At 39.9% G+C, this 14041-nt stretch overlaps 1 protein-coding gene across 2 annotated transcripts; it reads left to right on the top strand.

The window, feature by feature from the left end:
• The first annotated feature begins 46 nt into the window (after positions 1 to 46).
• LOC118567118 (solute carrier family 12 member 5-like) lies at positions 47 to 11318 on the top strand. Of its 2 annotated transcripts, none has more exons than XM_036151280.1 (7): positions 47 to 185; positions 606 to 713; positions 3559 to 3684; positions 5258 to 5490; positions 5695 to 5709; positions 5925 to 6058; positions 9747 to 11318. In XM_036151280.1, exons 1-7 carry the CDS (start codon positions 72 to 74, stop codon positions 9836 to 9838), a joined length of 822 nt encoding a protein of 273 aa, XP_036007173.1. In that variant the 5' UTR covers positions 47 to 71; the 3' UTR covers positions 9839 to 11318. The 2 variants fall into 2 exon arrangements, with proteins under 2 accessions (XP_036007173.1, XP_036007174.1); XM_036151281.1 differs by having other exon boundaries at positions 5297 to 5490.
• Positions 11319 to 14041: the final 2723 nt, after the last annotated feature.

A 14041-nucleotide genomic window follows, 5' to 3' on the forward strand; every position in this document is an offset into this window, starting at 1 on the left:
GGGAGATGCTCTGAAAAGCAGACAACAACACAAACGTTTTGTGAAATCGTTAGGTCTGGAGGAAGTGCAAGATGCGCATCTTCACCGTGGCTCAGATGGACGACAACAGCATCCAGATGAAAAAGGACCTGACTACCTTCCTCTATCACCTCCGTATTGATGCTATGATCGAAGTTGTGGAAATGGTGAGTTTTCTCAAAGCTGGGGACCAAACAGTTGTTAAATCAAACCACGTGTATTCAAGAACATTCAACAGTAGTTTAGAGCCGCTTAGCTGCAGAAAAAATTAGAAAATGCGGCAATGCCTCAGGCTCGGCTAGTAGTTTCAAAAACACAACTAGCATTTTCATAAAAATGTGTATTCTCCAACCGAAACATAAAAAAAAAATGCTTTTGCATTGTTTACCAAACTCACTTAAATTGACACAGTATCCTTCCAATTTTACCTAACTCTTGTAAACGGTTTCGTTTTAGTAGACCACAAATCTTCACTTCTGCATTTGTGTGAACATGTCGACAAAAATTTAGCCTGAAAATGTACGAAGAAGAGAAAAAAACTGTGTTTACGTAATTTTCTAGTAAAATAAGATTCCTGTTTCCCTTAGCATGACAGCGACATCTCAGCCTACACGTACGAGAAGACACTGGTGATGGAACAACGCTCGCAGATGCTGAAACAGATCAACCTTACAAAGACTGAGCGCGAGAGGGAGGTAAGGAAGTTTGCTCATGTCAAAGTTTTGTTTTTAGAATGCACACATTAGCTTGACACGACTTGACAAGCCGACTCGGCCTTGCTTGGCTTGATTTGAATTAACATGACACACAGCACCCTCTGGACAAAAGCGGATCTTGTGTTAAATCAGAGCAGTGGGTCACCATATTTATCCTCTCTATCAGGGAGTTGACAACAGCCACAACAGCAAATGCTCTGATGTTGCGTTTGACAGCATGACAATGTTGTGACAGAGGTGGGAAAATAGGTCTCAGTGGTACGCCTCTAAATTGTGGCTGAAACACAGTCATAGGGAAAACAAGGTTTCCAAGACTGTCAATAAAGTATTGGAAAAGTCTGAGTACATCCTTGTTGCTTCAAAATGTTGTTAAAAGAGAAAGTAACAGCCAGGTGCTGCCAGTCAAATATAACAAATTAAATGATGATCAGAAAGTGTGACCACCGCTAAAAAAGCAGAGACTACTCTTACTGCAAAAAGGGAACTAAAAGTAGGTAAAATCCTCTTGAAATTAGTGTATTTTTCATTGATTTAAGCTGGTAAATCAGACCAATGGAATAAGATTTTTGCACTTAAAATAAGAACAATTCATCTCCATCATCTTATTTCAAGAGCAGTATGTCTAAGGATTCTATATTAGGGTAGAAATTCAGTACAAATATACAAATTTTAAGGAAATTTTGCTTACTTTTAGTTCCCTTTTTGCAGTGAAGCAGAAAGGTTTGTGGTAACAGTGTCATGAAGGAAACAAAATGTTACTTCTATGAATTTTGGAAAGGCCATTTCAAAGGAAACTGAAGTCGACCATTTGAAAAACATGTAGCACATTTAAGACAGTTGCCAATTCTCCCAGAAGCAGACGTCCCAGCAACCACAGCCGAAGGTCAAATTATGTAATACTCAGAAAAACTGCAAAACATCGCAAGAGCTCCATCTCTGACTCTCAGTTAAGATTAAGGAGGGTGCAATTGAAAAATGATTTTCTTCACAAATAAATACATTGTAGTTGGCCATCTGTAACTTTATTATTTTTTAATTAAAGTCATGAACGACAATAATTACCATCAGGCGATCAGGAAAATGAAAACAATAAACATTTCAGGAGCGATTTGCGGTGCTTTTTATTAGCCTTCCTGTATGTACTTCTGACATCGATTACTAAAGTGGCAGCGCCTTGACATTTTGGAAACAAACCCAGTACCCAACTGGAGTCGCAGTGTCCGGAAGATAAAGAAACACACCTGAAAGGTCAGGACAAAGTTGTGGAGAAGTTCAATCCATCAACTGTAAAGGGAAAGAGTAGTGCATAACAGAAAAATCTACCAAGACACTGATGTCCACCTAAACTGGGCCAGGAGAGGATTAATCAGAAAGGCAGCAAAGGGGTCCATGATAACACTAGAGGAGCTGCAAAGATCCACAGCTCAGGTGGGAGATTCTGTTGACGCAATCATTTTCTGTTGTGCACTTTTACAAATCCATCTTCAGCCTGTTGAAAGAAAGCCAAAGGATTTTCTGTTTAAAGTTTGCCACAAGTCATGTAGGTCACACAGCAAAACCTTTTGGCCTAAATACGGCAAATGTGGCTGAGAACAAACACTCCCCAGCATCCTGAACGCACAACCCCCATCATGAAACAGGGTGGCGGCAGCATCATGCTGTGGGGGATACGTTTCTTCAGTGCGGACAGTGCAGCTGGTCAGAGTTCATAGTAAGATATATATGACACAATTGTGTGGGGAAAAAAACATGTTGGGTCTTGCAAAGGCCTTGAGAAATGGACAGAGGCTCATGTTCCAGCAGAACAACAACCCTAAACACACAGACAGAGCTGCAATTAAATGGTTTAGATCATGTGAAACAATGGCCTAGTTAAAGTCTAAGCCTGAATCCAACTAAAAATCTGTAGCAAAACTTGGAAATTAATATTCACCGGGGCTCTCCATCCAATGGAGTTTTAGTCTCTAGATGTCAAAAGCCGGTGGAGACACACCCCAGAAGACTTGCAGTCATAAAGCAGTAAAATACAGTTGTACAAAGCAGTGGCTATGGGAAGCTAAATATAAATATACGCCACATTTTGTTGGCTAAAAAATCTATCAATTTCCTTTCATGTCACAATTAAGTGTTGGTATTTCACATAAAATCCCAATAAACAGCAGTAAGTTTATGTTTATGATGGGAAAAGGTGTGAATCATTTAAGGAGGTTTGAATATTTTTTTAAGGCACTGTAGCAGCTTGGCTTAGGTTTACAAAGTTTTTTCTAAATTAACTATCAGGAGCAATGCTCTTTTGATAAATGAGAACAGTGTAGGGATGTTCTGTAAAATGAGAAGACCAACCTCATACCAGCTGGGCTAGTAAGGAGGGGGCGACGATTTCAGTTTCTTCTGAGCTCATGCTACCTGGGCACCTTGCAGTCTTTGACTATGAACTGCTATGTATGCCAAACAATGGAGGCTGTCCAACAGCTTCAGCTTTGCCCAAACTTTGTTATCGACAGGACACTGATCCCAAACACAGCAATTAATCTACAACTGACAGGAAATGGCAAGAAATCATTTAAACAAATACCTCCAAATCTAAATGAATTGAACATTGTAGTGATGTTGCAATTGTTGACCAAAAGGTCTTTACAGAAATATGACGGACTAAAAGGGGTCACACAGAAATGAGTTGCTATAAGTTACTGCTGCAAAGTGCAAAAAAAAAAAAAACACTGCTGTGTAATGCAGCTTGAAGCTTTCATAATACAAACAGAGCAAAAGATCATCTGTATTTATCACACCACCTTTTTTTCTCTTTTTATTTGTGTCCTAACAGATCCAGAGCATCACCGATTCATCCCGCGGATCTATCCGGCGTAAGAACCCGGCCGCTGTGACCACCCAGCTGAGTGTGACCGAGGAGCCGCCAGCCACCAGCAAGGAGGAGAAGCCTGAAGAGGAGGTAGAATCTGAGAGAGAGAGGGGGGTGGGGGGGGGGGGGGGGGGGGGGGGGCAGCATCCTTTGAAGGACCCGGTCTACATGGGCCGGCTCCTTCGTCCACCGCGAAAAAGAGAAGCTAGGAAGAGATCAGCTTGTAAAATGGGACGGTCTAGTCTCCACCAGCGGTCCCTGCCCTTACCTCAGCGTTAATCCTGTTGCCTAGCAACCGAGACGGCGTGAAGCAGCTGTGAAGCCAAAGAAATGGAGCCCAAAAGTTAATCCCGCCCTCCCCACTGCAAATAACTGTACAAGGCGGTTTTTATTTCCCCCTCTACATATTAATGAAGGTTCACAATCTTTTGTTTAAAATTTTTATACAGGTGCTGGTCATGTAATTATTTATATATATTTATGTTTATTTATATATATATATATATATATATATATATATATATATATATATATATATATATATATATATATATATATATATATTTAACAGCTTTAGCTTTGCCAAACTTATCGACAGAACAATGGTCCCAAACACAGCAAATAATCTACAACAGACAGGAAATGGCAGGAAATTGTTTAAACAAATACCTGAAAATGAATTGAGGTAACATTGTACTGATGTTGCAGTTGACGACCACTATCAGAGCTACTCATAACACCTGAGCAGGGCCACAGTCTGATTGACTTCATGCTGCATTGCTGCAGTAAGGAGCCCAACTAAGTAATGAGTGCTGTACATGCTCAGACTTTTTATGTTCACGCTTTTCAGTTGACCAACATTTCTGGAAATCCTTCTTTTGTATTGTTCTTAAGTAATATTCTGATTTTCTGAGATACATAATTTGGAGTTTCATTAGTTGTCAGTTATAACTATCAAAATTAAAAGAAAAAACACTTGAAATATGTCATTATATTTTACAAGTTTCTCTTTTTGAATTGAATTACTGAAGAAAATAAACTTTTTCATAATATTCTAATATTATGACCAGCTCCTTATTGCTGAGAACAGGTTGGAAAATAAAAGTCAGTCGACCCCTGCAACAAAAGGGCTTTATCTGTTTATTTTTTATAAGGGAAACCCACAAAACTATTTTTAAGTTTTGTATATACAATGATTTACAGATCCCTTGTCCTGCAAAATGTGTTTTACTAAAACATTGCACTGTAGTTTTTTGTTGAGCATGTACTTTTCTGCCATGCAAACACTTTTAACTTGATGTTTTTGACCCATGTGGTAAAATGTTTGGACACCACAGGTATAAATACTATTAGCATGATTAAGGTAGCAAACAAGAATAACATTTTGATTAATTTCAGTCCAGTGGGAACACTATTTCTACCATTTTCTTTTAAACTGATAACTTTATCCTCCTTTTGTGAATAAGCTGTATGTTCAAATAAGCAGCTGTAGAAATCCCTTTTTTAATCCCTTCTCTCCTTCCTCTCCTTTCTCAAACACTGTGGCTCTCTGTAACTTTACCTACATTCCCACATTTCAACTTCTACCGTGGCTCTTTCTATTTTTCATGTTGACATGTACGTAACTCCGCATTCGTCCTCTATTTTTCCTCTCGTCTCATAGTCAAAGTCGGCCTCTTCCCCTGTGTCCCCCCCTGCTCAGGTCCAGCTCATCCACGACAACACCACCCCAGCCAGCCCCGCCACCCCAGCCACCCCGCTGACCCCCGCCGAGGAGACCCAGAGCCCCGGGGAGCAGATCCAGAGGACCTGGACGGAGAAGTGTGACGGCAAGGCAGCGAAGCCTCTTGGAGTGACCACAGAAGAGGACATCAAAGACATCTTCAACATGAAGCCGTGAGTGCTTTGCAATGCTGAACGAACTATTGACTGTCGCGGGGGCGGGGGGTAGAGACTCCATGTTGCTTTATCTAAGAAGCATTACCGAACCAGCCTCCTAGGACACAAGACATTGAATTTGTTTTTAGGTGGGATCAACTTTTGTAAAAGCTAAGACACTTGTATTGATAAAGATTTATTTCTCTTCTTGTAATGCTGCAGAGAGTGGGAGAACCTGTAAGTACGGAAGTCCTTGTGAACCTCCTTCCTCCATCGATCCACATCTCATTGCCATCAAGTCAGGCCCATGATAAGATGAGGATGTCCTAGAAATAAAAGTGTGAATGTGCATCTGTCGTCCGTATCACCTCCGAGCATCGCACGGTGCTTTAACACCTCCGATCTCTGACCGGCAGAAATCAGTCCTCTCTCTCGTTTTGTCTCTCCCTCAGGAACCAGTCTAACGTGCGGCGTATGCACACAGCGCTCCGGCTGAATGAAGTCATCCTCAAAAAGTCCTCCGAGGCCAAGCTGGTCCTCCTGAACATGCCAGGGCCACCCAAGAACCGGACAAGTGATGAGAACTGTATCCTTTATCAGAGCAGCACCATAGGAGACTCTAATGCCGGGTGTCCAAAGGCTATTTCTGTCCCTCGGAGTGAGTTTTTGTGGCTCTTGACCACAAGACAAAAATGGGACTAATTTGGTTTGTCAGCTCAGGGGGTTTGTGGAGATAAATATAAAAAAAATAATTATCTTACAGTGAAATTTTAACTAATGCCTTTCAAAAATGATACAAACGAATTAAAGTCTTCTGAAAATGGAAGGTACTCATTTTTATTTTGTATTTTTTGTTTTGGATTCAATCTGATCGTAAACAGGACCTCAAACATCAAGTGGATTTTACTCGAAAGCAGATTTTGGTGCAACCATTCAGTAAGCTCGGCTAAATAAAGCAAAAGAAAGAGTGACCCATCTCTATTCTTGTAGCTGAGAACACACCTGAAAAATCGAGACAAAGCTAATAGAAAAACAATCAACACTTGGGTCTCTGACAAACCAGTGTGAGATTTTATGTTTTGGACCTACAATGATTTACAGGTCCCTTTTCCACAGGAGTCAGAATTCTATAGTTTTCTAAAATATTGTGTTTTTTTTTTTTTTTGTTCAGCAGGTAAAAGATATTTTTACAAAACATAGCTTTAGCTTTTTAATAAAAAATCAATAAAAAGTTTGGCCTTGCAATTATTTTCAAGTTTGGGCCCTGTGGCAAAAAGTTTGCTCTGATGTGTCTTTTCAAAACACCGGTAATCAGCAGTGACGCCAGTGTCCCATCTCAATCTTTTCAGACTCCAAAAGATCAACCTTTTTTTTTAGTTACATTAGTTTTATACCAGTAATCAGTTAATTCCAACCATAACACAGAAAACACTCTTACGGTCTCGGCTCTGCAGGTACAGGCACAGGCGAATCTGGTGCATCCCACGTGAAGATGTAGAAAATTACTGAACTTATGCTCATCTTTCATAGGAGTAGCATAAAGTCACAGCAAATATTTTAGGGGAAAAAATATATGTTTAATTTCAGTAACATTTTTCTGTTGAATAAAATATCCATGCTGACAAATTACTGTTTTTAGATAGATTTTTCAAATCACACTCTTTGCTCCGACCTTGAACAGGAAGTCAAGGTTTACTTATCGAAAGGTCCCAGAAATGTCGATTAAACGAGTGAAGCAAAGTGTAAATAATGCCTCAGCTACATTTATTTGAAGGGATAAACCAGCAATCGTGCCACTAGTACCTTCGTTAAAACTTTTTTTTTCTTAACGAGACTTTCCCGTTCTGAATATATGAACTCCAAAAAAATTTTTTTTTTATTGTAGATTTTGCTGCTGCAAGAAAGGATGAATTTATATTAAACCCTGTCACACATAGTTACCAGCAAAAATGTCCTCATCTGAAAATATATATTTATATAGGTTATTTTAAAAAACTATTAAATAACAGCAAGTAACAGAAATAGCTTATTACCTAAAGTATTCAGACCCTTAGCTGTAGCTTTTTGAACTCTGGTCAGGTCAGACCTGCTTGTGTATGAAACCAGAATTTATGCAGCGTGATACGATAAAAACTAAGACCTGATCTCTTTGGTCATAATGTAATGATCAGGAGGCAAAAGCTATTACTCAACTTCTATTGCTTTGTGGAAGTCAGAAGCTCTGTGGTCCCACTAATTGAAATGGGAAATATATTAAACCAGCAAGACTCCTCCAAGGCGTAGCCATCTGGGAAACAGTTGCTGGAGAAATGGTCAGGGGTGTGACATTAACAGACATGCTGGGAGTTTTTCAAAAGTTCTCTTCAGAGAGGAAATAACCTGTCAGAAGGAAGGAGAACAGTTGTTTACTTTAAAGCATTTCATGTTGAAAGCTTTAAAAAAAGGCAGACTTTTTTAGTCGCATGACGACCGAACGGAAGCAGGGAAAACTTCAGAGTCTCAGGCACAGGTGTAAATATCACACTGGGTCCTACAGAACAGCAACGGACTAACCGGAAAAAGGAAGAGGAAATATATATTTATTCACCGGGGGGAACATAATTCAAGAAAATGTCACAAAATTACACAAATCCATCCTTATATAAACTGAGAAAGAGGAAAAAAATGTGGCTTGTGCTATTTGCTACTGCAAAAGTGATCACGGCCATGTTTGCTGTTTATCACTGTGAAATTTTCAAGTGATGATTTCATAAATTCAACGGAAAAAAGACATTCCAACCAAGAGTTTTATAGGTTTTCCCTGTGTGAAAAAGTAATTGCACTCAGCCTAAAATCCGGTTGATTCACCTTTGGCAGCAACAGCTACCGTCAAATGTTTGCGATAACTTGCATTGAGTCTTTTTAATATTGCTGTGGAGGATTTTTTACCCACTCTTCCTTGCAGAATTGTTTCACTCAGTCCCATCGCAGCGTTTTTAACCATAAATTACCTGACTATGGTCACGACACAGCATCTCAGTCGCATTTATGCCTACACTTTGGCTGAACCTGCTCCAGAACCTTTACTTTTGGATTTTTCGAGGTATTCAGAAATGGGCTTGCCAGAGTGCACTTGAGATTAAAAACTTTCTCCCTCAGGATTTTCTGGTTGAGAGCAGAATTTAGGACATTCAGGTCCTGAAGCACCAAACTAGCCCCTGACCAGCAAACAAACCAGATGCTCTTTTTCAGCAATGCTGGTTTAGTCTTACACTAGATAAATATTTGTGGTTCCTTGGTCAGCAGTGGTGATTCAGTTGGCCTTGGAACCGTCCCATTGACGCCATTTTTTGCCCAGTCTCACTGTTGTTGAATCCTAAACACTGACCACCTTAACTAAGGCAAGCGAAGGCTGCAGGGCTTTAGGTTTTGTTTTTGTTTTTAAGATATTTTAGTCCCTTCATGTTGTCAACCAGCTTTCATTTAAATCATGTCTTGATTCTCCTGCTCCGGCAGTATCCAGGCCTGCTTGGGACTTTTCAAGTTGAATTCTGCTGCTCTGGATAATCACTGTCAATTGATGAAGCAACAAAGGGAGCAATTACTTTTCCACATAGCGCCTGGTTGATTTGTCCGGCTTTCTTTCATGAGAAATTAAATCATCTTTTGCCACTGCAAAAAGGGAACTAAAAGTAAGTAAAATGTTCTTTAAATTAGTGTATTAGTCCTTGATTTCAGCGGGTAAATGAGATAATCTGCCAATGGAATAAGTATTTGATAATTAGATATACTGCTCTTGAAATAAGATGATGGAGATGATTTAAAGTTCATTTAAACTTGCTGCTCAAATCAAGGACACGTTCACTCATTTGAAGACAACTTACTTTTAGTTCCCTTTTTGCAGTGTGAAAATGTATTTTTATTTATACCAATATCTTTGTTCCATATGAAAAAAAATCTGACAGAAATAAGCAGGACTAAGAGACGGTTTAAATGCACTAAATCCAGCGGACAACCTTTATTTGATGTCAGTGTGCTTTAGTCCGTGACAAAACTGCCTCGTAAATCTCTGAATCAAAAATGCATGTTATGTCCTTTTAACTGTTTTAGGGTCCCTTAAGCTCAGATCTGCTATATGAAGATGAAAAGCAGTGGTTCCCCCTGTTTAAAACACAATCTGCAAAAAGATTTGGACGTGATACACTGACAGGCCACAGCACCAAACTGTACTCCATAAACTCGGCTCTGAAAAAGCTCATTTTCTTCTAGTTGTTTCTTTAACTCTCCCCCAACAGACATGGAGTTCCTGGAGGTGCTCACCGAAGGTCTAAACCGGGTCCTTCTGGTTCGCGGAGGTGGCCGCGAGGTCATCACCATCTATTCCTGAAAGAGCAGCCAACTCCCCCATCTCCCCCCTCTCTATAACCCCCTTCCTCTCCCATGTCAGCTGTGCTCTCACCTCGTCATCCCCATCGCTTCATTAACGAGGTCCTGTTTATTTCTGTGCTGTAGTGCTCTCACAACCAACAAATAGCCCCGCTCAGCTTCAGCGCCTCTCCCTCTTGCTCTGACCACGGCAGACAGACGAATCCAAAAACGTTTCCCACTGCAAACACAATAGCAAAATAAACCTTTCTCCGCTGGTTCTAATTCTCTTTCAAACCCACGGTAACTCGGCCGGGATGAGGTGTTGGTGAGTGCGGGTTCTTCGCTGTGGTGTGAAAACCCCTGCATGGAAATGTCAGTTATTGGTTTTTTTTGTTTGTTGTTTTTTTGTTTCTTCCTTTTGCCTGTCTGAACACAAGAGTGGGACAGACTTCTAATCGGCACAAAACGTTATCTGGCTGAAACGAGCTCATTGTTGGATTAGACCCCTCTAGTTCCCCCGGTAGTGATGGGACTCTCCCCGCGGCCTGTCGTCTCAGGCGTGAGTTTTCATGTCGGACTCTGCGGCCCCCACAGCCAGGACCTCCAGCCGGAGGACGAAGGAGAGTACAGCTGGGAAGCACGAACTGTGAAACTCACCTCGACCAAGGAGACTGAGACGCGGGTCTACTCCGCGGTCTTTATCTCTAACCTGCTCACTCTTCAGCATGACATTCTCAACCACTGTGTATGTTTTTACTCCACTGTTGTCACTTTCTCCCCCCCACCACCCCACCCCCAACACTTCTTTCTGCTCATTTCTAAGTGGCAGTTTATCTCTGTGGCCACTGTTCGTGCCAAAAAAAAATCCCCCACAAAAAAAAAAACCCAACAACAACAAAATACTAGGCTAGTTTGTTGAGATTGACACGTAATTAAACTGTGAATAGTCTCCTAGCAGAAGGCTGGGGTGCCAGCAAAGCGGGGAGACAGTTACAAAGCCCCCCGCCCCCGACCCGTGGAGGATGTGATCGTCGCCAGCACCTCTCGAACCCTCGTGTGATTCACTGTAAATAATGTACAAGCTCTGATGCGTTGTTCAGTATGAGTGTAGTATTTTTTGTGACTAACTGAAAAGCTTCTAATTGGAGAGAACAGGCTCCTTCGCTCAGAAAGAACACTGAAAAATGCTGTTTTTAACGACAACAAAAAATTTTTTTTATTTATTTTATTGTATCTATTTATCGGCTCCCATCTTTATGGTAAACGTCATCGCAAGCAAAGGCACTGCACTCTTCACCACTGTGCGACAAGTGTAAATGTTATTTTTTCATCTAGAGAAAATATTTATGTCACTCTGATTGTCAGATATATTTATATATCATCCAGTTTGCCAAATTTTCATTCATTAACGTGCCAAATCAAAGTATTTTCGGAGAAATAGCAAAGAAAACTACGTTAAATTCCACTACATGAGAACAAAGTATTCTAAAAAAAAAAAATAAGGCAAAACTGAATAATAAAGATACTCTAGTTTGAAGGTGGCCCTGTAGATAATTAAATTAAGTCAAAATTAAAAACAAGAACAGCTTCTAACACCAAGCTGGGAATGCTTAACATCTGTAGGTTAGTTCTTTATAGGGTCTCGTTCAAATAAAAAACGGTAGGACAAGGGTTTCCGTAGCTCCGAAACTCACTTTGTTCACGAGGTTGAACTCTATGCAGTAGTTTCTCCACGGTCAGAATTTATATCCCAGAGATTGGTGAAGATTTGAGCCAAACGTCTCCCACGTCTGAGCGACTCGAGAGCAAATTTTGGAGGAAAAAAAAAAGAAAAGTGCATTTTTGGAAGGAATGTGCAATAGTTGCAAATCTGGACTCGCGTGATCATGTTATTTATTTTTTTACACATAATATTTTGTATATGTAGATTTCGTAAGTCTCGTACAATCCAGAATCATCTCACTCTGACCAAGAACTTCTGTCACTTTACTTTTATTATTCCCGTTTCTTTTCTTCAAAGAAACTATTTTTGGTCATTTGCACTTGTAGTAGAAGTATAAATATAAATCCGTATATATACATAGTATATATAAATATAAATATATATATAAATATATATATAGTATAGGGAAGCAAAACAAATTAGTTTATAGAACTATTTAAAAATGTTATTTAATGTTTTTAGTGTTGCTTGAATGTCTGATCATATGTTGTGAATGCTGCTAGTAATTTCTAGATTTATTTGTACTGTAAATAGAGATGAATCGACTCTAAAGACGACGTGAAAAAGGGTAAAGACATACATATCAGTGCTGCTGGTGGTTATCTAACAACACAAGGCTGTACCTGTATACGTTTGGCCTGTGACTTCTGGACAGGGTTCTGTTTTAATAGAAATACTATAATGAATATCTTGATGCAATATTACATAAGTGAGAGCAAACCATACACCTATTTTTCCTCACTTTGTCAGTGCTCTGTTTATAATAACTACATTTTATCCCACAAGAGACGCAACTTAAAAGGCAAAACGTGCATTTCTGTGCATTTAAGCAAAACTGGAGTTTTAACGTTTGAAGCTAAGGATTTCTGACATATTTGATAGATTTTAAACTTTTAAAAACCTGTGATATTTAAAAGAAACATGCCACTACTCTTGTAGTATTCAAAGATTGAGTGCCAAAGTCATGAGGATTTTCTTTTTACATGCTCGTCACTGAGAGGGGGTTGCTCGCAGGAGTTTCTCAGTTATTTTAGGACTGTCTATGGCGTCGCCTGCATCATCTGAGCCTTTTAAATTTATTCAAAAAGATATCTGAAGTTTATTGGAGAAGTTTACTGGAAATTCATTTATTTATTGACTTCTAAATGTTTTATAATTGCTGTTTGCATGGTACTACGTGGCAATATTTGTTTCAGTGGTTTTCTATAGTGATTACTTACATGTTCCAGGTTCCAGAGAGAAGGTGGACAGGCGTTCTCAAGAAGTTATACGATTTTTGAGAACACGGTTTTGCCAAAAAGTTGGCCAAACCTTGAAAAAAAACAAAAAACATTTTGTTTGCAGAAAAAAAAGCATAAAAAAGTATGAGTTCACTTTACTTGTTATATTTCAATCTCTCAAGTAGTTTTACGTAACATAATAGATTATGTTTGCGAATAGACGGGCCTTAGAAAGGGTCATTTCACTTTTGTAAATATATATCACTTAAATCTGAAACACTGACATACTAGTGTTGTCTTTTACTGTACACTGTTCTATCACTGTGGACAAAGTCTGAGTTTTGTAAGACCATGTGCAATAATGTTCTCATTTTTTTTGTTTCCCCGTCAGACTTCTTTTGTTTGCTTGCTTTAACATCAGTACCCGGAGGTGTCGGTAGTCACTGTATTCATTACAGCTTCAATCAGCGGGCCTTTCAGGTGTTTGACCTGAGACACCAGATCAGCCCTGTGAGTCTGCAGCTTTGGAGAACAAGAACATGCTCCGCAGACATTGTCAGAGTGACCTCCGGTGGCAATAGAGTGCACTACGGGCTCCTGCTGCATCGTTTATTTGCATCTAGACTCACTGATGTGGAGAAAGTTCAGCGTTTTATTGGACCTTTTAGCATGCACATACTTTTTTTTTTGTTCATTTTCTTTTTATTTAAAAAAAAAAATGAGTAGCTGTTAAATTTATTGTGATTGTCACTCAATCTGTGAGGTGAGCCCTCCCAGAATTCCCCCTCCCTCTTTATCACATTTGCCCCCCAGGCCCCCCCTCCCTGAAATCCACCATCCCAGCCACAAAATCCACCCCAGCATTGTATTTTAAATGTGACTGCAGTATAATTCTGAAAAATTATCAAAGAATATAAAACTCGCGCTTCCAATTCTGGTGCCGGCTCTGCTTGGACAACTGTTGACTGAGTAAAAACAGGAAAAAAAAAAACAAACCAGCATGTAACTACCCCTCCTCTTACTGATCCACGATTTTAGATCAGATTCCATCACCTGCACAACTGTAGCATGAAGAAACACCACATTTCCCAGTCTCCATTCTTAAATGGACATTAAAGGGCTCTGAAACACATCTGTTGCCAGGTGGAAGAGGTGGCTGTCCTGTTGGGGGGCGTTCACAGAGGAAAAGCAAACCCCAGATCACTGCAGAGAAGGGACCCAGGCTGCAGCCAATACTTGCACCCTTCAGTGCATCGCAGAGGCGTCAGACAAATGTGTC

Source organism: Fundulus heteroclitus, chromosome 20 (assembly GCF_011125445.2).
Source record: "Fundulus heteroclitus isolate FHET01 chromosome 20, MU-UCD_Fhet_4.1, whole genome shotgun sequence".
NCBI lineage: Eukaryota > Metazoa > Chordata > Actinopteri > Cyprinodontiformes > Fundulidae > Fundulus > Fundulus heteroclitus.